General features: G+C 42.7%; 2 protein-coding genes across 2 annotated transcripts; one reads left to right on the forward strand and one right to left on the reverse strand.

The window, feature by feature from the left end:
* Positions 1 to 6260: 6260 nt before the first annotated feature.
* Positions 6261 to 7894, reverse strand: BORCS6 (BLOC-1 related complex subunit 6). The gene is given in 3 exon segments (XM_052683906.1): positions 6261 to 7435; positions 7437 to 7561; positions 7564 to 7894. Coding segments are annotated over 3 exon segments (1125 nt in total). The 3' UTR covers positions 6261 to 6766.
* A 108-nt stretch (positions 7895 to 8002) lies between these two features.
* On the forward strand, positions 8003 to 10130 carry PNRC1 (proline rich nuclear receptor coactivator 1). Its single transcript, XM_052683917.1, has 2 exons — positions 8003 to 8425; positions 8972 to 10130. The coding sequence occupies exons 1-2, from the start codon at positions 8003 to 8005 to the stop codon at positions 9410 to 9412; spliced, it is 864 nt and encodes a 287-aa protein (XP_052539877.1). The 3' UTR covers positions 9413 to 10130.
* Positions 10131 to 26210: the final 16080 nt, after the last annotated feature.

The following is a 26210-nucleotide window of genomic DNA, read 5'->3' on the forward strand; positions in this document are numbered from 1 at the left end:
GGCATATCCTGTATTCATAATATGCAAGCCTGTTCTTTTTTACCACTGCCTATTTGTGAGGTTTGCTGCAATTAATAGATGTAACACATCTTAAGTCTCTCAGCTTCCACACAAATATATAGCCACACAAATATATAGTGCTCTTATTAATATCAGTGAGAGCCCTAAATATGTACATGCCAAAAAAAAAAAAAAGACAGGGAGACCAGCATTCCATCGAGCAGTACTTTTACTCTAGTATTTACTTAATCTTTCTATGGTTAAAAGGAAAAATGACACAGTTTGCTTTCGGGAGTTGAATGTGTTTCATAAATATTGCATCACTTCACCATGCCACACGGCCTTTGGTATTCTATAATCCAGTTCTCAAAAGCAAATATCATTCTAGATACAAGGAGCACTGCAGAAAGCAGAGCAAGGAAGTAACAGCAAAAGAAGGTAAGAAGGAACTTAGTGAGACATTGCCAAGAACAAAGGAACAAATGATGTCAAAAGGCAGCATATCAGGTAGGCAGCAGAAGCTAGCCTATGCCAATATGTGCAGATGAACGCTGTAAACTTAAGGCAGAAAGTGAATGAAAGACAACAAGGGTAGCTGAAAGAGAACATAAGTGAAGAATAAGAAAGAAGGTTGTTACCATGTTGTATGATAGCAAGACTAAAGTAGTAAGCTACACAGCTGAAGCCAGAAGATGAATGGGATGAAATATTAACACCAAGAACTAATAAGGCCCAAAACAAGGATTTTTCAGGGGAAATGATAAACAACTGGTGTGCTGTGGAAAATGGTAAAGAAAGTGGAAACCATAATAAGTTTCAAAAAACTTTCTCGAAAGCTGATGACACTGGAGCAGGAGAGATGAAAGGCTTGTAGTTGCAGATCCCTTTCTCTGAAGGAGGAAATAAAACCAAACTAGATCCCTATCATCAACTGTAAATTGCATAGGGGAAGAGGCTGGGAAAATGGAAAATCCCAATTTTGTTCAGCAGTGAAGAACTCTGCTTTCTTTCCAGCTGAGGAGACGTCACTGGAAAGTCCCAGCCTGAAAAAAAATCCAGCAAGTAAACAAATTGTCTAGGCAGTGAAAACAGAAAGAGGAACAAAGTCAGATGATACTTTGACTTTAAAGGAGCTTATTTTCAAGTTAGCATTTCCTTGATGGCAGCGGTTCAAATTCAGACAAGAAAAATCTCATTACAGTGAATCTGGCCAGAAGCTTCACTAATGGTATGAGGCTAAGTCATTTATTAAATATGTAAGGCTTCAACTTTGGATCTTTTTTATTTTCTGCTACAGTGTACAGTCCAACAACCCCTGTGACAAACCAGACATTATTATTAGATCACTGCAAAGTTATAAATAATTATCTGACAACTTTGTGGATTTTTTTTCTCCTGGGCTTATATGTATTTCCAGACAAGGAAGACAAGGAAGCTTTCCTTAACAATGTATTTCCTAACTCACTGGGCACGGCTGTTTGCATTATAAGCAAGTTTAATGATGGGAACTTTTCCAGCATTGTCCATCAAGAAAATAAGGAAAAGACATGGCCTTTTCTTCTACTTAAAGAAGAAATTGTTGAACAAAATTTTGGGATTGTCTCAATACTGCTTTTCTGCTTTCCCAGTTAATTAGCATTGATGCATTCTGAGCCAGTGTGCACGACAGCAGAACCCTGCTAGCAAAAAACAGATAGCAGTTATGAAAGTGTTGCACAGACTGTCATACACCCAACCTTAACAATATTAAACTAAAAATGTAGGATTTTATTTTCTTTACACTTTTCTCACCAGGATTTAACACAACTGCAGAGAACCAGCTCTCATGCATTATCCTTGGTAGCCAAAACTACGATTCTTTATGAAGTTGCCAACCTAGTGATATCCTCACAGACAGGGAAAGAAGATCAGTTATCAACCTTTAGGTCAGGGGGTTGTGTTTGGTTTTTGCTGTTAGCTTTTGTTTGGTTTTTTTTTTTCATTGCTTCTAGTGTGTGTAAACAGTAGGAGAGAAACAACTGCAGGAAGGTGTGAGATGTTGATTCTTTACCATTCTTGCTGTTATCAGGTAAGGGCATAATTCTATCATTGTCATGGCAGGGGGTAGGAGGATTCTAACTTCCAAGGTGGAAGCCCAGAGCCAGGCCCACTTCTGCTACTTGAGCTTTGAACAACACAGAGCAATGATCTTGACAGTTTTCATCAGCCACCAAGCTGGAGCAGCAATGCGAAACCCAGTGAGTTTCAGTTCCTGTAGCTGATGCAATAACAGTCTTAGCTTTCTAAAGGAGAAATGGAAAGAAACTCCCTCTCATGTGTGCTTTTACATACATTGCAGAAAGGATAATCGATGATATCTTTCCTGGAAGAGGTGAGGGTTGGGACAGAAGTAGGGACAATCTTCACAGAAATCATTCTAATTTGATTCTTTTTCATAGACTCACAGAACGTACCAAGTCAGAAGGGACCCGCAAAGATCAACAAGTTCAGCCCCTGGCTCTGCACAGATTGTAGGAATGTCTCTCAAAGCAATTTCCTAACATTGTAAGTAAGCTGTGTCAGGAACACGATGAACATGCCAGTGCTGACCAAGATGACATACTGCGCAGTCTGACAGTAAGTCTTGCCTTACGATCGATAACGGCTATTGCAAAAGCCTCTGTATTAAAGACTTGTTTTCACAGTTTCAGATAACACAGTTTGCTACAATAGCTAATCTAGGACCCTTCTGTAAAAATGTTGATAATTTTTAAGCATTAAAATTACTTTTTCTGTCTTCTGGTAGCACAGCCATGCTATCCAAAATCATTTCAAAATAGATGCGTCTTTAATACTGAGACATATTTTCTTCAATTTAACTACTGTGCTGCTCCCAATTTCAGTTCCACATACAGAATCACAGAATCACAGAAACACCAAGGTTGGAAAAGACCTACAAGATCACCCAGTCCAACCATCTACTTATCACCAGTAGTTCTCACTAAACCATATCTCTCAACACAATGTCCAAACGTTCCTTGCACACCTCCAGGGTCAGTGACTCCACCACCTCCCTGGGCAGCCCATTCCAGTGCCTTTCAGAAAAGTAGTATTTCCTGATGTCCAGCCTAAATCTTCCCTGGAGCAGCTTGAAGCTATTCCCTCTAGTTCTACCACCAGTTACATGAGAGAAGAGGCCGACCCCCAGCTCCCTACAACCTCCCTTCAGGAAGTTAAGGAGAGCAGTGAGGTCCCTCCTGAGCCTCCTCTTCTCCAGGCTGAACATTCCAGCTCCTTCAGCCGCTCCTCATAAGCCCTGTGCTCCGCACCCTCACCAGCTTTGTAACTCAGTCAGGAATAAGAGTAATCACAACTGTCAATCAAAAATATCCAGGCAGAAGACTTTACGGCTGGAAAAAGTACTTTGTACTTCAGTATACAGTTGGCAGCAAGATACACAAAATATTTACATATATTTACTTACTGAACACATGATACAATTAAGTAAAGTTGGAAATCAGCCTCAAAAGTGAAATGTCTGTGATACTCATTTCTGCTTCAGAGGAGTTGGGGGGTTGTGATGTAGTGAGGCTTTATCTGGTAAAACTTCTCTGAAAAGCATGGATTTGGGATCAGTCAAGAATCACAATGAAAGAACAAAAAGATCTGAATAAAGGAGAAACAAGCACACCTTTCTTAGGAAGAAAAAAAAAAAAAGGATTTCCTTAGTCAACTCTGAGTTGTCCTGAATGAAAAGAAATTAACGAACTAACCTAATTTCTAGTGGAGTCAGTGGCAGTTATCGGAACAGGGAAGTAAATTCTAGAAAAGCCAATTCTGTACCTGGCTTTGCTCAGTGTTTGGCACGTCATTTTGTTGTTTTTCTTCTCTGACCTTGTCCATCTTGCCAGAACAGCAGTTCATTTGGCAGCTGATAAGGAACGTAAGGTCAACTGTAAAGCTGACTTGATTAAGCAAGAAAATATATGCAAATGTGTGTTAAATCTTGGTAAATCCAAACATGACTCTATCTGCTCAGTGACAGGTTAAGAAAAAAGGCTCGAATAACCTGAAAGCTAAGCTCAACATCCAAAAGCTGGAGAGCACTAGGATTAACACAGAAGAGGCACACGAAAGCCTGGCCTAGGATCAAAAAGGCACTGTAGCAATCTCCAGCTGCAGCACCATCAGGTTCACTGATGGCTTCCAAGCTGCACGTAGCTCACGAGCAGTCCAAATATGATTTCAAGGGCAGGGCTGGCATCAGAGCAGCACTGATATGAATGCTGCCAAGTGACACAGTTCTGCAGAAAAGGAAGCCAGGATTGAGAGGAGGGCTGCAAACCACAGCAGCTCTGCATTAACATCCCAGTTCTGACTCGTATGGCTCAGAACAAATGCCTTGGTTCTCACTGTGGTGGCACAGAACAGGCTGGTTTCATTTAGCCACGCTTGCCACAGAGACAGTGAATGTGTGGTGTATGGATAACACAGGCACCTGGGAATGAGAACCACTTTGCTCAGCTGAGTCTGATGCTTGCACAAGTTGAAGCCTTCACACTGACATGAAAGAAGCAAAATATGCAAGCTAATTACCACTGCCTTCATGGCTGTGATTCACTAGTCAGCTCTTTTTCATCCCATGAATGACATCATGCTAGAAATTACTGCCTGGGGACCCAGACTGAAACTGGCCCTGCAATCACAGTAATGGGTCTCCATGCAGGTACAAGAACGGAGTTTAAAATAGCTTCAAATTATTTTACCAAATAAGAAAAGGAATAATTAAGATGTGAAACACTTCAACAACAACTAATCAGTAACAATTTCAAACATAAAAGTAATTATTTTATTTCACAGACATAACAACTTCAGCAGAGAATTAGCATTTAACATAAATGACTTTAAATGAAAAGCTATTGAAAACCAATAGTATACAAAAATGTATTTACTTTAAAAGCTTAACATTTGAATGAACAGAATGTAGCTGTACATGTGACTATACAAACAAGTCAGGTACCTCTCATCAATACTTGTAGAACAAGATCAAAATTTGGTCTTAAATCCTGATATACAAAAACAAACAAACAAAAAACATAACAAAATGACTGCACCTCATGATAAACAATACAAACTTTCCCAAGAATAACACCCCAAAACTATCCAGATTACTGCTGTTCCTCTGGTGTGATGTGATCTGATATCTGCTAGGCCCCACATTCTCCTTTCTCTCCCAACTAACCTCTACTCTTTAACTGATAAGTCTCTTTCTGGAGCCACAACTACTCCCTAGCAGACATCACAGAGTGAGCAGGGCCTGGCCCACTTCCAGCATCCTCCCACTGTGCAGGCAGGAAGGCTGCATACAAAACACATTCCCTGTGCCAAGGGGGAGGCCACACTAAGAGGCACAAAGTTGGTCACGGACTGCAAACCAGGGCAGTGAAAAAAGCTTGTTGTTTTGTTACAATTCAGTATTGTGCATATTTAGAAGCACTGTGTATCATCAGTGTTTTGGATGAGCTTGCAGTGGTGCTGTACCCACTACAAACCTTACGACTACGAACTTAGGTACAGGACTCGTGGTATTTCTGGATACCTTTCCCCCAAGACCTTTAGAGGACACTGCTCACACCAGCGACACCACTATACAAACTACAAAATGCAGTGATCATTTCTATATGAAATCTTGAATCTTGTTCCAAGGAAATCTGAACCTAAACGGACTGCTGAAGTCTACCTGCATCAGAACCACAGCCAGCAGAGAACTTCTCTTAGGCCTCAGTGAAAATACTGGCAGCACAACAAAGGAACTTCTGCACACAGCAATGCACGATCAAAAGCTTTGAGTGCACAAATTCTACTAAAGGACTTAGGTCAATCATACACTTGTGTAACACAGTGATGTAATTGTATTTCTCATCATTTCTCAGTGGTGTGCAGAGAGAGGACAAGGGGCAGTGGGCCCAAATTGGAACATATGAAGTTCCATCTGAACTTGAGGAAAAATTTCCCTTACTGTGAGGGTGAAGGAGCACAGGAACAGGCTGCCCAGAGAGGTGGTGGGGTCCCCTACTCCACAGATATTCAAGACCCACCTGGACATCTTCTCATGCAATCTGCTGTAGGAAACCTGCTTTAGTAGGGGGTTGGATGCAATGACCTCCAGAGGTCTCCCCCAGCCCCTACAATTCTGTGATTCCAATTAAAGAGACGTTTCACAGTGATACCATTTGAACTTCCATGCTGTGAAAACCTCAGACACTAACAGACACAAAGCATGTATTACCTGAAGGCCTTTATTTAGAACTTTGCAATTTGGCTTTTCTTAGCTGAATCTCAGTTCTGCTCCATGGATTTGGTGTTTGGCTACATACTTGAATTCTCCCATTTCCATCACTTATAGTTGTGTGCTGCGACACAAAGCTAGCAGTAAGAGACAGTTCCACCTATCAGGCACCAAGTCAGCCGCAAAGCAGCACGTATGCCTGTAAGCATCAAAAAACTGTTCACAACGACTTCAAAGTTGGTCAGGCAGAATCACCAACGGTCGCTTTTAATGGAGCTCGGTCAGTTTTCCTAGCCCTCAATAAATAGAAAGCGTAAGGCGTGAAGAGTCCAAATTCTTTAATGGAGTTAAGCCGGGAAGCGCCGCGAGCGATGTGCCGCGCTTCAGCTCAGCGCTCTCCCTCCGACCGCAGCTCGGGCCGCCCAGCCCGGCCCGGCCCGGCCCGCGGACAGCTCCGCGGCGCCGAGGGACGCGCGGGCCGCCATTTGGCGCCGAGAGCTACTTGCACAGCCCCTCGAGGCGCTCCAGCGTGCCCTTCATGTCGCGGATGCGCTTGGCCAGGGCGGGCACGGGCTGCATGGCGCGGTCCAGCTCCTCGCAACGCGCCACCAGGGCGTACATGGCGCGGATGCTGAGGTCGGCCGCCTCGCCCAGGCTCTCCACACCGTCGCGGTAGGTCTGGATGCAGCCGACGCTGAGCGCCGTCAGCGCCTGCAGCCCGCAGTGCACGTTGCGCAGCAGCTCGTCCACCTGCGCCGCCACCTGCCCGGCAAGCGCCACCACGTCCTGCAGCGCCCCGGGATCGATGGCGGGGATGGAGCTGCCGCCGGCCGCCGCCGCCGCCGGCGGTTCGCCCCGCGGCACGCCGCTCAGCCGGATCCGCCGCTCCAGGTTGTTGGCCACGAACTGCGTGAGCTGCCCCTCGCGCAGCACCGTTCCCTCCAGCTCCAAGGCGCTCGCCAGAGTCGCCCGCCGCCCCTCCGGCAGCTGCCGCCCCTCCGGCGGCGAACGTCCTGCCGCCGCTCCACCGCCGGCGGCCAGGCTCAAGGCCTCCAAGCTGCGGTCGTCCCGGCTCGCTCCCTCCTCGGCTGGAGGACCGGCAGCGGCAGCAGGCCGCGACGCCGGCTCCTCCATAGCAGGCCCGGCAGGGTACGCGCCTCCACCTCCGAGGGGGGCGCTTCGCCGCCTGTTTACGTCTCCTCCGATTGGCTGAGCGGCGCGAGGGGGCGCGGCCGATGCCGCTTGCGCTGCGCGAGATTGGCCCGTGGTGCTCAACGGGGGAAGCTCTCGTCCCTCCGCTCGCTTCGCATTTCGAGCCCGTGACTCGGAGACTGGGGCGTGCCCGTTGTTTGTGTCTGCCCGGATTGGGCGGCCTGCGGAAGCGGGCGGAGCCACAAGTGTTTGTGTCGCTTCCGATTGGTCAGGGTGGGGCCAGAGCGGCCACCGGTTCGCTGGGATTGGTGGTGCCCTGCGGAGAGGCACGCCGCTCTCTCCGTTCTCGCACGGCGATTGGCGGGAGGGCGGAAGGGGGCGTGCCCATCCCGTGTAACAACACAGGGCGCTGCTGGCTGCTCCTCTCACTCCCCCGCCATGTTCTCCTAGCAGCCGATCCGACCGTACCACCATCTGAGCCTATAAAGCCCGGGTAAACAGTCCCTAGCGACCCGAGCCGCTCATCCCTGCCGGGGCTCGACCCCTTCTTCCCTTTACAGCTCTGGGTACCCACGTCCCACCATGGTCACCACCACGGCGCCGCCGCCCTTCCTGACTCGAATCTCGGCGGGCACCGAAGATCCCCGGCGGCTGCCCTCGACGCTCCTCCAGCACCTCAGGCGAGGGGACAACAACTGTGAGAACCAGCCCAGCTGCTGCCTGGCAGGTCCGGGGGGCAGCGCGCGGCCCGCGCTGAAGAGAGTGAGGCGGAGGAAGGGCAAGATCCGGCCGGGCCCCGCAGGGCTCCTGCCGAGCCGTTACCAGCAGTTCCAGCAGCACCGCGCCGGCCTGGGCAGAAGAACGCCGCTGGGAGCGCACGGCCCGGCCGAACTCGGCGATCCCGTTGCTTCAACTGTCGCTCCCGGCTTCGCGGCGACCCCCGCCGAAGAATCCCTCGCACCCACCCCCTCCAGACCCGCGCCCAGCAGACCCCTCAGAAAGGAGGTAAGAAGGGGCTCCGAGATTTAATGACTTTTTTCCCTTTCACGGGGCTCCGTTCCCCCCCCTGGATTGGAGGGGGGGGGGGGGGGGGGGAGGGCAGCGGGCGGCTTACCCCCTCCCCTCGCCTTGTGTGCGTGTGAGGGGCGGGGGGAGGAGAGTTTCCGTTACGTTCGTTGGGGGGGGGGGGGGGGGGAGGGGAAACGAGTGAAATCGCGGTCTGCGATTGGCTGCCGGTCTCCACCAATGGGCGGCCGCCGCTGCACCCAGCAACAGCCGGATTTAGCCTGCTGGCTGCGCGCCAGCCGCCCCTGCGCGCGCAGGCGGGACGTGCGGGGGGCGCAGCGCCCCATGGCGGCCGAGCCAGGACGGTGAGGGGTCCTCGGGGGCTGTGGCGGCTCCGCGTCCCGGAGCGCGCATAGTAACGGCCGAGTTGTAAAGACGTGGGATAGCCTGGAGGGTGACGGCTCGTTGCCGTCGCGTCCGTTGCCACGGGCGCCTCTGGAATCCAGAGAGGGATCGTGTGCTGACGCGAATTCTTTGTCTCTTCAGTTCTTGAAGAACAAGATGGGAAAGACTGAGAAGGCTGCCACTCCCCACGGCCAGCCCGTTCACGGTTTACATCTGTGTGAACAACCAAAGATTAACAGGCAGAAGAGTAAATGTAATGTGCCGCTGACAAAGATCGCCTCGGCAAAAAAGATTGAGAACTTTTGGCAAGATTCGGTACCGCCAGAAATGGTTCAGAAGCAGGAGAAAAAGCCACTTAAAAACACAGAGAACTTCAGAAATGCCAAGTCTAAGAAACCCATCACCCTCACAGATGCGAACCAAAAAGAAAACTATGCTGGGGCAAAGTTCAGTGACCCGCCATCTCCCAGTGTTCTCCCAAAGCCCCCCAGCCACTGGGTAGGGGGCACAGCTGAGCTGTCTGACCAAAACAGGGAGTTGATGGCAGTCCATCTGAAAACTCTCCTCAAAGTTCAGGTGTAGTTTCCAAGCTCTCTGAATAGCTGCAAAGCAAACTCCATCCAGGAAACTTACACATGCCTTGTTGCAAACAAAAAAAAAAAATTAAAAAAAAAAAAAAAAAATTAAAAAAAAAAAAACCCACAAACGAAAGACTGTCAAGTCTTATACTCGCATACAAAATTCCTTGTATTATATTTTTTATGGTTGTGTAAATAGTGTACATCATGTATTATGTGTATATTCTTGTTCATACTTTGAGAGGTACATTTTAGTTTTGTTATGAAAGGATGTATTTTGCACTGCCTGATTGGTAGATGTCTTGTATATACAACATGGACAGTTTTAAGTGTGCGCTTGACACATGAAGACTTGACTTGATTTGCACAAGGTAAAGAAAATTCTGAACGGAGAGTACAGCTTTCTGATGTTAAGGTTCCAGATCAAATGTGAATGGTTTATTCATGCACTGCTGACAATAGTTCTATGTTCTGTGTCCCAATCAAGTATAAACATGGAATTTTTCATACAAATGTGAATTTCTGCTTGGAAACAGTATCTGGAATTCCTGTTTATCTGTTTGTAACAAAATTAACTGGAATTTGAGTAGAATTCCAACTCATCGTGTTGAGCACTGCTGATTTCTTTTAAGAGAACAAAAAAGAAAAGAGCAGAGCTTTCTACCATAAATTTAATTGGTCACTAAAAAAAAAATTAAATAAAACAATTTGGCCTCCCCTAAGTCATGTCTCTGTTTTTCTTCTGTGTGTGTGTGTCTTCAAGCATTTGAATTGCTGTGTTGCTGCTTTTTTGTGTGCGTAACAGATATTTTTTTTGTCCTTGTCAGCCTTTAGTTATCCCAGTAACAAAGAGGTTACAGAACATTTCCTCTGTAATACATCAGAAGAGGTTCCATATCCTTGTTGAGATTCCTTATCCTTTTGTTTCTTTAAAACTGGGATTTTTGAGATGGTTGGAGAATTAAATTTGAATTCATGCTGCAATGCTCCTTAACAATTTCCATGGTAAGCAGTCACTGAATTCGTTGAAACTGAAAGGCAGCAGTGGCTGAAAGAGGGCAAATGGAGCTTCCTGTTCTGCACTGATGTTGTCTCCTGTTGGTGGCTGTGCTGGAAATTGCTTTCCTCTGATCTAAAATTCTTAAGAAACTGGGCTGCAGATTAGTACGACAAGGGTGTTGACATCATGAAGATTTATGACTACTTTCAGTATTTAAATTAGATGAGTAAGTCATGAGGTGAAAAAGCTTTCTTGAATTTTCACATCCACTGGAAAAAGGAGGAAAAAAAAGAATCTTGGGCATTAGTTTATGAGGAAGGTTATGTGAGAGGAAAACAACCAGTGGGGTCCTAGGCAGAGCATTCTTTTTCTTAGCGTGGGCAACAGAGATTCAGGGACCAACTTTAGCTAGATTTGTATCAAGTGTTGCTGCTAGTTTGTATCAAGTGCTGCTAGTTCTGATGGTGTGCTCACCTTGTAGAGCTTGTATGAATTGGTGATACTGATTAACCACAAGTTCCAAACTCCATTGCTTAAAATGTAATGGAGATCATCTTTGCATTATATATTTGAAAAAAAAAAAAAATTATAATGCCATTAAGCTACATAAGTACTTGCTCTGAACCAGAAGTTCACACAAAAACTTGGGAATACACCAGATATTTCCGTTTCACTAACTTCTAAAATATACCTGCATTAATTAATAGTGTTACGTTCTTGAGGAAAATGTATGGGCTCCATAATTTAGCAGGTCTTCTGGCAATAAAAGTCTCCATTTTTGAATTGTCATTAAACAGTATTAAGACCAAGAGAAATGCCAGTAGAATCTCACTGAAAATGTGTCTAGCAGACATTAAGTCCAAAGTTTACCACTTCTGGTGCATTAAGGGTTTGTTTGTTTGTTTTCTTCTTTTTGCCTAATGCCCATGAGGTGTGAAGGAAAATGCCTTTAAGAACTCCCCATATTTTTGCTAGTACTTAATTTTATCAGCTGAACTCATGATTTATCAGCTGAACTTACTGAATCTTGGTAACTAGCTTGACAAGATCCAGTTCCAGAAGATGTGGTTGGGCATTCATTAAAATACAGCAACCCTTTTTTCCCTGCTTATTACCTGTGCTACTGTCAGTCTCTTTTCCTCCCTGCCCTTTGGAGCTGACGTCAAAATATTTAGTCTAAATGATAATTCTGATCCTACATGGAACTTGCTAATGTAACTCACCTCTGTTTCTGCCTTGATTTGCTGTCATACATCTGGGGATTACAGAATTCATTTAAAAGCAAGTGACATTAGTTCTCAGCTCCTCAGAAAGTTCTTTAGAGCTGTTGAATGAGACTTCTGAACTCTAGAAAATGTTTCACACTTTGTTGGGTCATTAAGATCACAAGGGTAAGATAATGTGCTGTTCTTTACTCTTTTACCTCATCATTTACTCATTACACAGTGCGTAACTTCCTGAGTTGGCTACTGCAGTGTTACTGATGGTTCTGTTACGATCTGATGCTTAATGTTGAAATCTGGCTCTTCAGGGCTTTGGATTGAATCCTGGTCAGTGGGCTGAAATATAAAACTCAGTTTACATACAATATAACGCTTCCCAAGATTCCCTGGAAAATCAGGTCATTGTTGCATTGGGCTGCATGTTGCATATTCTTTATTTCTCACTTTATGATATTCTTAACAGGGATTTTCAATTTCAGCATTCGCTCAGATCTGATGGATTTCTCACCCTGATTCCCTGAAAGCCAGGCACTGTGTTTCATGAACGCGCTGCTATTTGTTTTCGGACTTCATGAAGAAAAACACGACTGGTTTCTGTAAGACTTCGTAGTAACGTAGCCTGAAGTCTTCTTGAAGTGAGTAGCCTTTAAAGAAGAAAGCAGTCAGCCTCAGTGTGTGTGTTGTGATCGGTCATGTGGCTGCTGTGTGCAAACTACACAAAATACTTATTAAATCTTCTGAGTTCAGACAGAGTAGGGAATCCAAACTTACTGCATTTTAAATAGATTAAGTTTTTATATCTAAAATCTTTTGTGCAATGCCATGCAAAACCATAGGGGTATCAACTGCAAGCTGAATACTTGTCATGTGGTGGTGGTCCTGAAAATTAGCTTTCATGGGATGTATTTGTTGCAGGATTTGCATGCATGGCTAAGTTTCAAACCAGCAGACAGCTTCATTAATAATGGCTGACGTGGTGCTCTACTACAGCTAAAATGCTTCTATCTCCTAATGCAACAGGAGCTGTAAATCCCCCATGACTGGCTCTCTTACACTAGTATCCCTTCAAAGAGGCTGCTAAATCCTTAGGTAGCCCATATAAGAAACTGCAACTGTTTCCATAAATTGTCTTCTAGTCCAGCTGTGTTTTCTGTACGTACTGCCTTTTGCAGCAGTTCTTGTAACTACTGTCAGAGCTTTTGCTTTACAAAGCATTTGATGCATGCAGCACTTCCTGGTTTGTTTTTTTTTTTCTTCTGTTTTACTCAGTTTTGAAGTCATACATAAAGGCTACATTATAGATTGATTTTCTTTGTAATTTTGGAGATGAATTTGGGTTTATTTCTGCACAGAGTGTCTTGGCACTCTTCCAACAAGCAGTTCTTTTACTTTCATTTACAACTTCATTCCTTCTATTTTTTCATGCAACTTCTGGTTCTCTTAGAATTTTGATTTCACAAAGCATTCTTTAATGTCATTCTCATCGTGTATGTCTAACTATTTCAGGGGAATTATTTTCTGTTGTGATCTCTAAGGTTTTACGTTGTGGCTGATCCTTATCTTAAAAGGTCTAGGAGTTAATGAATGTTAACATTTCCTGTGGGGGAAAAAAAAGGGATACTACTTTGTTGAATAGGAATCGTACTCTATTTTTAATGAGCTTGCTGATTCGATAGAAAATATTAATGAAAGGCACATCTATCAATTAACAAGAAATACATTACCTAATTAGAGGACCTTAACTGAAGTTATCAGCTATGTAGAAGCTGTTAACTTTTTGCTTTGCATTTAGAGTGCAGAAGAATGTGATTGGAGGTAGGACAGGAAGGTCAGGAATTCAGCTAAATTTGAAACAAAAGAAAAGTCCTGCTCAGGTATTAATGTGCAGAATGAACTCATCCTAGCAGAGGTAGCATTTCTGAAGTCAGCATTCTTCTATATCTATTTTCCCGTGAGATGATAAAATCAGATTTATTTAACTCCCAGAAAACAGGTCTTTAGATTTTGCTAAGCTGTAACAGTACTAAAACAGCTGCATGGACACTTCTGTTTAAAGTTAGCTACGTGCGACGCATACGAGGCTTAAGTGCCACAGGCACAGTCTTTTATTTTGAGTGGTTCATAAACACTTTTCTTCCATGTGAGAATTACACTGGTTATATGTTCTTACAGAATATGTTGCCACTGCTGGGTGAACTTGTGTGAATTCTGTAGTTTATACCAGAAAGAGTTACTATTTGGATTCAAGGGCTTTTCTTGTATTTATAGGACTTATTCTAAGTACTTACAGGGTTGTAGTTCAATATATGCTTGTATATATTTCGAACAGTAGTGTAAAGATCATTGCCATTTTGTCATTCTTAAGATCATGAAGCATAAAGTACTGAGGAGATGCTAGTTCTATGAAACCTGTCATTTGCTCCTGTGTAACAAAGTGCTGTGCCTTCATCAGCTGAGTCTACAAACCTTAATTTTCATGCATGATTTACAAGTGATAGTAATGGCCATCAAAATATAAATTACATCATCTTTCATTCTCTGAAACAGGACCTAGAGCTATATTCAGTAAAAGGACTTTATATAGAGAGACAGACGAGCTGCCTTCTGCCTTTCTCTCATCACTTGAATCTTGTGTTCTTTATTGCCTGCCGACATGAGAAAGAAAAAGGTGTGCTATGGTCTAAAATAGTAGATAGCTTGATCTATGTGATTCACATTCCTATAGCATGAAGCTTATGCAAGTTGCATTTCTAGCATCTGATTATTCAGAAATTGCATGTTAGCATCTTATGAATCCCAACTGATCATTTTAGGAATTGATGCAGAGGTAAATCAATAGGCTGCATCCAAACTCTAGTCGTTCCTTCAGTGTAAGCAGTAAGGAAAGTGCTGATACTTTTTTTTCCCCCTGTGCTAGAAGTGATTAAAAAAATATCTGATGAGAAGTAAAAAAAAAAACACCCTGAAAAACAAGGTCAACCAGGAGATAAGAAAGAAGCTACATAGATGTTGTCATTGAACTGCATGGAAATGAAAGATATATAGAGAAAAAAAAATACCTCCAAAGATATGTTATGTTACTGCAGTTCTAGGGCATTTGACTGAAGTGGAATGCAATTTGCTACCAGTTCTTTGGAAGGCAGCATCAGCTGACAGGTCTTATGACTGACTGTCTGATCAGTACCTCTTATTCATGACTATTAACTGCATCTAAGTGAGGTGTTCTTAATGGCTAGCACCAGTTTAAGTATCGCTGGATGCACTGCAATAAAACGTACTGCTCTCAGGTTTCCATGGTTTTTTAGATTAATTTTAGAAGTGGTCAGAGAAGCCGTTGACTTCAGATGCTGTGTTCTTTGGCAGCCATCTCATGCCATATTCTTTGTAAAAGGAGGCATGCTACCTGGAAAAGCAGCACGTGTTTGTGGTATTTTGGCTCATGGTTTCAAGACACAAGGACCCCACTGTTCAGTGTAGGATCACTTGACTAAGAAGTCTAGAATATTGCAAGATTTCACATACAGACTTTACTCTCTTTTTTTTCTTTTTTTTCTTTTTTTTCTTTTTTTTTTTTTTTTTTTTTTGGTGATGATTTAAGGGAAAGAATGTGACTTTTTTTGGTTTATATTGCAGTTTTGATTTTCCAGTTATTTTAGCAGAAAGAGATGAGTCAGATATTTAGACTGCTGCACTATCGTGTGAGTTTACAGTTGAAGCACATATGTGGGTGACAGCAGCCTTCCTGTTTTACAGATGGAAAAACAGTTGTAAAGAAATGAATATTTTGCTGAAGATCCTCAGTTCACTAAGCCAGAAGTAGAAGCAGTGTCTGAGGCTCAACTCAAGGTTTTTCTTTGCTAGGATGCTTCGTTGCTGTGTGATATGCAAGTCTCTTTCCCTGCTGTGTAGTATGTTACAATGCAGTGAATGTAATGCTCTGCTTTGAAATGTTTGGCAAGTAGCCGTTGGTAGGGCTGGTGAGATAAAATGGGCTGTGTGTATGGTTTGCGTGGTGAAGAGCTATGTTACATGATGACAGTTTTATTAATCTGCACTTGGAAGATTACTTTTATTTTCTCCACTCCTATTTTTGATGCTTTGATACAATATCTAATTCATACACTCCATTTTCATTTCCAGCTTGTCCTCTTTTTCTCTTCCCACAGCCACCAGTTTCTGCATGTTGGCTGCTGCCCTTCCGTTGCCTTTACATGCACAACATCCTCTCATCTCTTGACTTTACATCTGAGCCATCCTTACACTCTCAGTTGGTCCCAGGAAACTGAAGGAGACCTACATTTTCCCAAGAGAGAGGATCTTAACAGAGGAGTACAGGATGAAGATTGAGGCACCCAGTTTCTAATGCCGGACCTTCAGCCTTCCCATTACTTTCCCTGACTGTTTTCTTTGGTCTTCTGGTAGTTTCTTGTATTTTCTTCTGTTTCCCATATTCCAACGTTTTCAGTTTCCCTCACTTTGCAACAGATGTTTATATGTATAATTTATTTGCCTGAAAAATCAGACAACATTTGCCTGTTATGTCCATTTCCTCCAACAAAGTGTGTATTTCTAAAGAAAAGTCTTTACAAGATGCGGTAATCCTCTTGAGATTTGTCCCATCAAAGAGGTACGAGTTGAGCAGGCAAGCATGTAGCACAATCTCAGTAACTGGAACATGCTCTATTTGATACTCTGGAAGGCTAGAAACATTCTAACAAGCCAGTCCACGCAGATACTGTAGGCCACATCCACAGTCCTCGTTCATGCCTGCAGTAGCCTTTCTTCCCTCACTGAAGGAAATTGTTCTCTTATAATGTGTTCTGCTGCTTTTTTACCACACATCCATCCATATGCATTGAATTCATTTCAGAAATATTTCCAACATCACTGCTGTACTAAAACAATGTTTTCTCTTCATAAATGAGAATAAATAACCCAAAGGCTTTATATGGAACCTGCAGATTTTTTTCCCCAGCTTAGTCCAGGGAAGAATTTCAAATTGATAGTAGTGGAGATCAAATTCAATAGCTTTTGTATGATTTCTTACTATATAAAACGAACTTCCAGAAAGTAAACAGCAACACTTCATTCTGTCTGCACAATTAAGAGTGATCAACTATCTTTGACTGTGCAGAGTTAAATCACTAGTTTCATGACTTCTTATTTTCACTGTTTTTCAAAGGTGTAGCTGGTGACTACCATGTTGTTTGGGACAAAGGTCGAAGCTTTGGAGGGACACAGCTGGGTACACAGGAATGAACAAGCAGCTCAATCACTGAGATTTCCACCCTAAGGAAGTGCTGGAGTGCAGGGAGGGTCAGTTCTGAATCAATCACCATGCTGTGCAATCCTGTTAATCATTCCCAATTGTTTGGCAACTCAGCGTTTAAGAGTGCCTGGAGAAGGCAGCTTTCCTGCACAAAGGGGTTTTCCCATCCTGCAGAGCCAGGAAGGCCCTCAGAAGCACCACGTGGCAGGACATCCTGCTGTCATACTGCTGAAATGAAATCGAAACTTCTGTGTGGAAGAGAGAGCCTGGTTTTATTTCTTCCCTCTCTAGTAATGCTGAAGAGCCAATCTATACTAACGCAGTTACTGATTACTTGCACTCCTCCACACGGCTGCATTTCAATATAATTTTTAATACAGACATGTCCTAGTTTTCAAATGCTGTGGGGACATAGCATGTGTAGTGAAAAGTCATTTTGATCCTGTCTTGCCATCTTGACCCAAATGCCAGTTTAGTCATGGTTTTCCTCAGGAAGGACTTTGCTTACTTCTGACACGACTGAGATGGTTACAAAGAGCAGTGCAGAGTAAGAACTGAAGGACTAGAAAGCAGTTGTCCTAGTAGCATATGCATACTGTTTTAGACATGTTTATGCATAAAGCTTCATGTCCTGGCCCTTGAGTGTTGTGGGACCCGGTGAGGAGCAGCGGAGCTCCCTCTGGTGGCTCGTGGGGACATTTCACTGGGGTACCGCGATGGGAGCAGCTGACAGCAGCAGGCATAAGGACCCACCACCGCAATGCTCTGAGCCCATACTTGTGCTCTGCGGCTAGGCAGTGTAATGCTTCATTTTGACCTTTTACATCACCCGTTTGGAGAATAGCCTACTGGTAAGAAGGGGAAAGGCCCAGAATTTGGAACCTGCAGTCCCACATGTTAGGAGTGGCCAGATTGGCTGGGGCCCTGGGCAGCCTGGTCTAGTATTAAATGGGGAGGTTGATGGCCCTGCATGTGGCAGGGGGGTTGGAGATTCATGATCCCTGAGGTCCCTTCCAACCCTGGCCATTCTGAGATTCTGTGATTCTGTGAGTGGAGGGGCAGCACTGAGCTCTGCTCTCTGGTCACATGAGGAAATGGTATGGAACAGTGTCAGGGCAGGGTCAGGCTGGGGAAACCATTCTTCAGCAGAGGATGCTCAGGTCCTGGAACAGGCTGCCCAGGGCAGGGGGCACCACCCCAAGTTGCCAGGGTTCAAGGAACTCTCAGACATAGGATCTGAGTTTTGGGTGCTGCTGTGTGGAGCTGGGAGTTGATTCAGCCGTTCGTGTGGGTCCCCTTCCAACCTGGGATATCCTATGGTTCTAGGAAGAAACTTGGTGATGCCACAGTAAGCCAGAATATGCTGAGGGGTGTCCTCAGGTGGTTTTGGAGTTAAATGGGCACTGGGCAGTGATTTTTTGGTCAAAATTTTGTTCTAAGAAAAACAAACAAACAAGCAAACAAAAAACATTACATCCAGTGTCTGTATAGTTTCAGGTGGGCAGTGAGGGCTGTGTTCTGCTGCCATTGCCTGTAGCAGTGCATTCCCCTGGGTATAACGCTGCAGTGCCAACTGGCACTTCTCCTCTGGTACACCCCCAGGTGATGTCATCCTGCAGCAGCAGTTTCAAGCATAAAAACATAGCCTATAGTACATAAATCTCATGTATAGATACCCTGTCTAATCATCATTCAGAAGGCCAATGAAGACTGTTAGCACAAACGAAGACTGTTAGCACACTGGGGGAAAAAAAAAAAAAAAAAAAAAAGGCTAGCAAGAAAAAGTTAAAGTGTGCAAAAAATGAAGTTAATGTTTTTTGTTCTCTTCAGCTAATATTTTACCAAAAAGGCAGCTGGAAGATTAAGGCAAAATGAATTAGGCAGGAAGCCTCCATTTCTCAAAGAAAACATCCGGTGCACTTTTGGCAGATGGTGTTTTTGTAAAACACGAACTTACAACATATTAATTACTGTGTCCCTGGTGCTTCGAAAATATAGAAGAACAGATTTCCTTCAGTGAACTTATGAACTTAGAAAAAAAATAACCATAACTAGTTATAAAACTGTGTGTTCTTTCTATCCTGTGTTGCAAGCCTGTATTTCTATTGGAGGATATGCAGGCTAGTACATGCCATTGCTCAAGTGCCTAGAAGGTAGACACCTATCTCTAACCTCACCCTCAGCTGTCAGCCAACAGAAAGGGACACTCAATTATGGCAACAAGTTTTACAGTGTCTCAAAATTCCACCCTAGATTATCGAGGCTGGTACTTGTCATTACCCCACTAACCTAATCACAGGAAAGAAGAGATAGTCATCAGGTCATTTGCTTCCAAAAAAATCTCTAAGCTCCTAGAGAATAGTACAAAAAAATCACTGCTTTCTCTTAGCTCCCTCAAACTCTCTATTTCTTGTGTTTGTAATAAATTTTGTTAATTCTGGTATTCATTAAAAAAAAAAAAAAAAGTAGTATAAATAAATTGCAGTACTCAGGCCTGCTGGATTTTACATTTGGTGATAATTTATAGCAGTAGATTCCATAGACTAGATGCCCATTAAGTGACAGATTTATTTTGAGAAACGTTAGTAGCTGCATCATGTACAAACAACCTGTATGTCATAAACAAAGCTATGACTCACTCAAACCTTGGACTTTCTGCCAACCTGAAAAGCAATGCTGCTACAGAGCCTGATGTTAGAGGCACCTGCTGCTGGGGGCCCAGATAAGTACCACCGTGCAGGGTGCCGAGCAGTTGGCATGTTGTGGCAATGCCCAAGCTGCAGGGCAGCTGACAGCCACCAGACACCCGTTGTCACTCCCCACACCCACTGTCACCCACTGCTTTCCAGTACTGGTACAGGCACTTGCTGCCAGGGCAACTTCAGCCCTTTTCTTATTTTTTTATATCAAATAAGATCACTTTGTGCCATCTGTGGGCACTTGAGAGCCGCTGAAAATCCCCTATTCTATAATTTTATACGTAGGTTGCTCTGAAACTAATGCCTCCTATTTATTTCCATGGCAACTGATACAAAGAGTACAATAGCACTATTTGATAGAACAATTTCTCTGCTACAGAACACTATTTTTCAGCACAGTCCCCAGCATTAGCTTTGCATTTTCACCAGCAATGAACAGGAGCCTGCATACTGTGCCTGTAAATATCTGCACCACACAGATGACTCACTGTTGCACAGCTGCTATGATGGCGTTGTTGCTAAGAAAACACTGCTAGTGCAGTTTATCTTTCATTGGCCCAAAAAGATGCTTGTTATCTCCATGCAGACTCTAGAAGGGCTCTTCTCCATATCAGTAAAATACAGGGTACCTCACTGGCACCGCACACAAGTCCTTATCAGAGGACAACTTTGGCATGTGATAGAGTAAGCAGCATTAACAAGGAATGGGGAGGTCACATGCATTGGATACAAAGCATACAAAAACACGCCACAGAGCACACAGATACCTGTCAGTGCACAAACACTGTGCATGAGAACGCAAGGGATGGTGAAAATTTAATTACTGTAACCAGCCCTGGCCATCTTGCCACTAACTAGGTGCTGATAGGACAAGGGGGAATGGTTTTAAACTGAGATAGGTGAGATTTAGGTTAGATATTAGGAGGAAGTTTTTCACAGAGAGTGTGGTGACGTACTACAACAGGTTGCCCAAGGAGGTTGTGGATGACCCATCCCCAGAGGCATTCAAGGCCAGGCTGGATGTGGCTCTGGGCAGCCTGGTCTGGTGGTTGGTGACCTTGCACATAGCAGGGGGTATGAAACTAGATGGCCATTGTGGTCCTTTTCAGCCCAGTCCATTCTATGATTCTATGATTCTATGATTCTATGATACCTGTATCCCATCGGCTGACATTGAGCCACCTTTGTTCCCCATTTTGTGAAAGGATTAGGAACAGTAGGAGAGTCCCTCATCCCTATCTGGTACAAATTCACTGACCAGATTTGATATTGATAACAAACTGAAAAGTAATATGGTGATGAAGTACCTGGACAAATTGCAATTCAGTGTCTCAGTGATGTGTTCAAAAACTGAAGAAATATGTTCGCTCCAGGGAATGATACACAGGGTTCATTCTGCTCTATTGGATCAGAAACAACTAAAACACACGAGCAAAATTTGCCCGATGTCATTGAGCAATGTATGACTTCAGCTGAAAATTATTTTAACCATTCTGCCCAGGGAGGTTGTGGATGCCCCGTCCTTGGACGTGTTCAAGGCCAGGTTGGACGGGGTCCTGGGCAACCTGATCTGAATGTGTACGTTTGGTGGCCCTGCTAGGCAGGGGGGTTGGAACTACATGATCCTTGAGGTCCCTTCCAACCCGGGTGATTCTGTGATTCTGTGATTCTGTGATTAGTTGAGACCAACGTGGATTGGACTAGCTTGTCCAGCCATACAGCTTGATCACAATTGCTTACAATCTTCCATACTTTTTTACATCTCTGAACATACTGGGTGCCTTAGTTTTCCCAGATTTAAAAAATACAAAATCATACATGTTTCATTTCATCACTGTGATGTTTACAGCTGCATGTCTTCAAAAGGCACTAAAGCTCTCACAGAGTTCTGCATGTGTGTTACACTGACCTGAGCAAATCCAACTGTGTTCTTGGGAGTTATTCCTGTACACACGATCAGCAAACTTCCTAGCAACTCACAGCACAGAAAATTAGAAAGCATGATTTCTTTGAAGACTCCTGCAGGCAAACGTATTTCTTTTTTTACTTACCTGCTTGTTTTATGAAGATAAACAATGTAAAATTGAACAAATCTATGAATGTGTTATATCTGGAAACCTCTTCCTGCCGCAGTAAGCCCAGGAGTACACACACTGAGTGCAAACATATCATATAAGTGTTTTTTAACTTTGAGATACCACATAAATTAAATAAAGACTGAAAGACTGCTGTATGTTACAATGGCTATTACCAGCGCTTTATTGCTTTGTTAATTCCCACTGTGCATAGATAAAGTCTGATTATGGAAACATTTATTTTTAAATGAATAACTAAAGCAAATAATTCTTGTTAAGTAAATGCACATAAAACTTCTTTCGTTTGCATTTGAATGATTGGTACAAAACCGCTCAGTAACAGGAGCAAAAATAATGCCTCTTTTAAATGTAATTTCCCAGGGTATTGTGAAAAATAATACAACTGCATTTATGCAATCTGTTGTACCTTAGTTAAAAAAAAATAATAAAACAAAACAAACAACAAAAAAAACCCACAACTCTAATAGCAAAAGAAACCAAAGCTTCAGGGATAAGAGGGATTTGCAATTAGACACAGTAAGCCGCCTTCTTGCTGTCTCAATAACCCCTCAGTATCATTAAATCCACAACGAAGTCCTTAGCAGTACTATTGTGGGGCCTAACAGAGGTAATCCATTTAAAAATCTTGAGGATTGTAAATATATCATATTTTTGTTAACTGCAAAACAGTCTACTAATATGAAACCACATAAAGCTTTCACACGAGTGTGAGATACAAAACTCTACATTTAAACTGGAATTAAAAAATAGAAAACTGAATATTGAATTGTTTGGGTTATTCGTCTTCCGTCTGCTTAACCCACAAAAAGAGATTGCCTAGGAACAAACAGCTGTAGTACTTTGAAGAGTGAATGGATTAAAAATGGAGATCTGTCAGAGATGCAACATGTTTTTTCTCCAAGGGGCTGAAAGAGCTGGGGCCTGCCTGCAGCTGTGTTTGAATCAATAGCAGTTACTCTTCACTTCTAACAGAAGGAGGCTAACTCCGCTAAGTAATTGGAGGCATAGATATGTTAGTAAACAGGTTGTTTAACATCAAGAAAGATCAGAATTTTTTGCATTGCTTTGAAAAAATTAGCACAGTCTATCTATCATTTTTGCACTTACATTTGCGATGTTATTAATATTAATAACAATACCAATCATTTTAAAATTTGGTAGAGGAGAGAAGCAATTATATTGTGGAGACTGGTGTAACATTTAGTAGTTTCTTTTTAGCTGCATGAAGATTTAAGAGAGAAAACACTTGGCCTCGTGAATCCACGCAATCCTTGGCCATTCTACATCTGCATGTTTTCTGCACAGCTGCTTATCAGGTGCTATCACAACATGAGTGGTCTTTGAAAAAGGCAGTGAACTTATGGTAGGAAAACTGTCAAGTAATGGTTGATGCTCAAGCTCCTTGTTGGGGTAAGATGGCTTGTTTCTCAAACTCTAAAGATGTTTTTGCAGCAATGCAATATTAAGCCATTTGTATCTTATGGCCATTTTTCCTTCCCCTCTTGAGTGTTTGTGTTTACAGCCCAGTTAACAGGTCATGCTACTCAATCAACCTCTGAATTTATCTGACTTCAAACGAACAAAACCTGCCTTTTGGAGGTAGAAAGGAGTTAAACAACTAAGCTGCAATCAAATAGCAACAAAGTCAACAATGGAGCTGTTTAAGCATCTTGGTGGAACATCTGTGGGATCAGGTAATTTTCATCACAGATCTTTTCAAGTTTTGGTAGCATTGTGACCATAGCTATGCTGCTGCTACAGAAATGGTACAAAAAATGATACAAAAGTAACATCTGACCTATGTGAAATATGCCGTCATATATCTTAAAATGGATCAGCAAATTTAACAGTGTAAGAAATAAAAGGGGATATTTAAAGCAGGATTTTCTACTGGAGCAGTGGGAAGGTTTCAAGACATTTTTCTTCAAGGTGAAATCCTTGATATTTCATAGAATCATAGAATTGCGAGGTTGAAAACGACCTGCAAGATCACCTAATCCACCCGTCCTCCCACTACCATTGCTACCACAAGCCTCTAAACCACTTACCACTTTCCTTGCAGCTACAGAACTAAGGAAAGTTGAATATGGAATAGAGAACAAGCAGTCAGTATGTTCTGTGCATTATGAGAATTGATCATCAGGAAATCTAGGGATTGAATTCTGTTTATATTCTACTGTACAGACTTCAAGGAGCGCCATAGCAGCTGGTAAGCTTTATGTAACCAAAGAAAGAAATGAATTTACCCAGCCCTGTCTTTCAAACAGATATCTTCCCTAGCTGGCAATACTTAACTCGGGTGGTTTTTGAACTGTTCCTTAGGTTAGCTAATGTTTTCTAGTTAAAAAATCACAGTCCAGACGGGAAAGAAAAGCAGCAAAAATACAGAATACAGTTAAATCCACTCTGCAGTCACACAACTTTCTGAGTGCGGATGAAAATCTTCACTAGATACAAGAGCATTGTTTTGTTATACCAGTCTGAAGCCAGCAAAGCTTACACCAGTCTCTGTGGTTAATGGTGCATGAAAGCGATTGTTATGAAAATAACTGTGTCCACTTACAATATTACTGCCTCTGTCCCAATGGATACCACCCACACAGCAGAGTCAGCAGATTGAAAATGCAGATAATTCTAAGCTGCTTTCCAGTGTTTAAAGTATACAATGCCAAGGGGCCTAGGAATAGCTGGAGTTAAGCTCCTGGACTTTGAAACTGCTCCCAGACATTTGGGTCTTTCTTTGTGCCACCAGAGCTGAGGCAGGCATTCCTGGCAGTTACAAAGAGCTTGGGGGCACTGACAGCCCAAATAGCCACTGCTGTCTTCTGAGTGAATGTATCCAAGCTCCAAGCACAGTTTTTGCGTTATTCTTTTGAGTAGAGGTTCGTGGCATTTGGGCAATTGGTGAGGTTGTAACTGTTCAGTCAAATAGCTAACACATGGGGGACTGGGAAAGGAATATGAAAAAAAAGTCTAGAGGAATAAAAGTGCTATGTGAGGAATTCCACATTTAGTTCCAAGTACATGATGTAACCAAATCCGACCATTAAGGGAAATGTTAGGTTTGTATTTTCTGACACAGTCTGCTCTAGCTAATGAAATATTGACCTCACTATGGTGAGGTCTCCCCCTTAAGTGGTGGACATGAGATCTCTAAAGAGGAGAGGGCTTTGTTTTTCTGAATCCAACCTATCCTGCATTTGTTTTCCCTTCGTAAGCAATGTAGAAAACGTAGCAGCATTTTAGATTCATTAACGATGTGCTTCAGTGACTTAAGACCTTTCTTTCAGAATGTCTTAATATCTTAAAAAATTATCTTTAAATATCTCTTTCAGGTCTTTAAAGGTCCATTTGTGATAACGGTCCTATTGTGATAACTACAAGGTCCTATTGTGATAACGATATCTCAATCTGACCAAAGACCCTCCTGCATCACACTTACTTTGTAAACACACAGTCCACTTTCATAGCATTGTATGTTTTGACAAGTACTTACTAATAGAAAGGTATTTGTAAACAAGAACGGAATGTTATTTTAGGTAAGTCAGCATATAGATCCTACTCCCAGAATCAACATACTTTCGTTTTTACTACATACTGTCCTATTGTTTTTATAGCTTTGGTTTTTGGCTTGAAATCCAGGCCACCCTGAATTTAATAAGAGCACTTCCATTGAGTTCAATCAGAACTGGATTTCGACCTAAATGCCCAATGTTGCTAATGTGGGATGAGGTAAACTTGATCATCAAGTTTTTTTTATGGCCACAACAGATGTTCCTTCTTTTAGACCAATAGAAAGGTCCAGAACCTCATCCACCCTCTAAAACAAAAATACAAGCATTTATTTACAGCTTGCTTCCAGGAATATGAGTTGGCTGATCAGCTGCAAAGTTTCTTCTTGTTTACTTGAAAATAAATATATACACAGTTCTTGCTTTTTCCAAACAGTGACGATGTCTGGATTGTGTTTCACCTGTATAGTAATGATATTTTTAGCAAGCTAATATTGCATTATAATTAGCTTAGCACAACAGAAATATCAGTGTAATATTATTGACCTTGTTTTTTAAAAATGCATGCATGTACATCCAGTAAACCACAACATGTTTTGGGTATACATTTTGCTTTTTGTAGATTTATTATTTAGATCAACCACTATGTAACATTCTTATGATCATGAGCCAAGCTACAACCCATGAAAAGAGAAATCAGTAAATGGAAATGTTTTCTTCTTACTGTTGTTATTCAGTGAACTTTCAAATTTGCATGAAACATTGAAGATCTGGTGCCTTCTCCACAAATAGGAAAAAAATAGTGATAGTGTAACAATTGTGACAGTGTAACAACTGTAATCTGAAGTTTTCTTTCGTGAGTGGGCAAAAACATTACTGCTTGATTTGATTGGTACTATCACATCTCTGGTGTGAATATGCTAAAGTTCTTCCACACAGATAATACATGCTGAGGAAAAGACATGACAGGAACAATATTAGGAAGGCAAGAGTTGTGTATAAA

This window comes from Tympanuchus pallidicinctus, unplaced genomic scaffold (assembly GCF_026119805.1).
Source record: "Tympanuchus pallidicinctus isolate F22 unplaced genomic scaffold, pur_lepc_1.0 scaffold1, whole genome shotgun sequence".
Classification (NCBI taxonomy): Eukaryota; Metazoa; Chordata; class Aves; order Galliformes; family Phasianidae; genus Tympanuchus; species Tympanuchus pallidicinctus.

Excerpts from the sequence above, each read along its gene's own strand:
- PNRC1 (XM_052683917.1), top strand. The coding sequence starts at position 8,003 with ATGGTCACCACCACGGCGCCGCCGCCCTTCCTGACTCGAATCTCGGCG. Across the intron at positions 8,426-8,971 it reads GCAGACCCCTCAGAAAGGAG|TTCTTGAAGAACAAGATGGG; the intron begins GTAAGAAGGGGC and ends TTGTCTCTTCAG.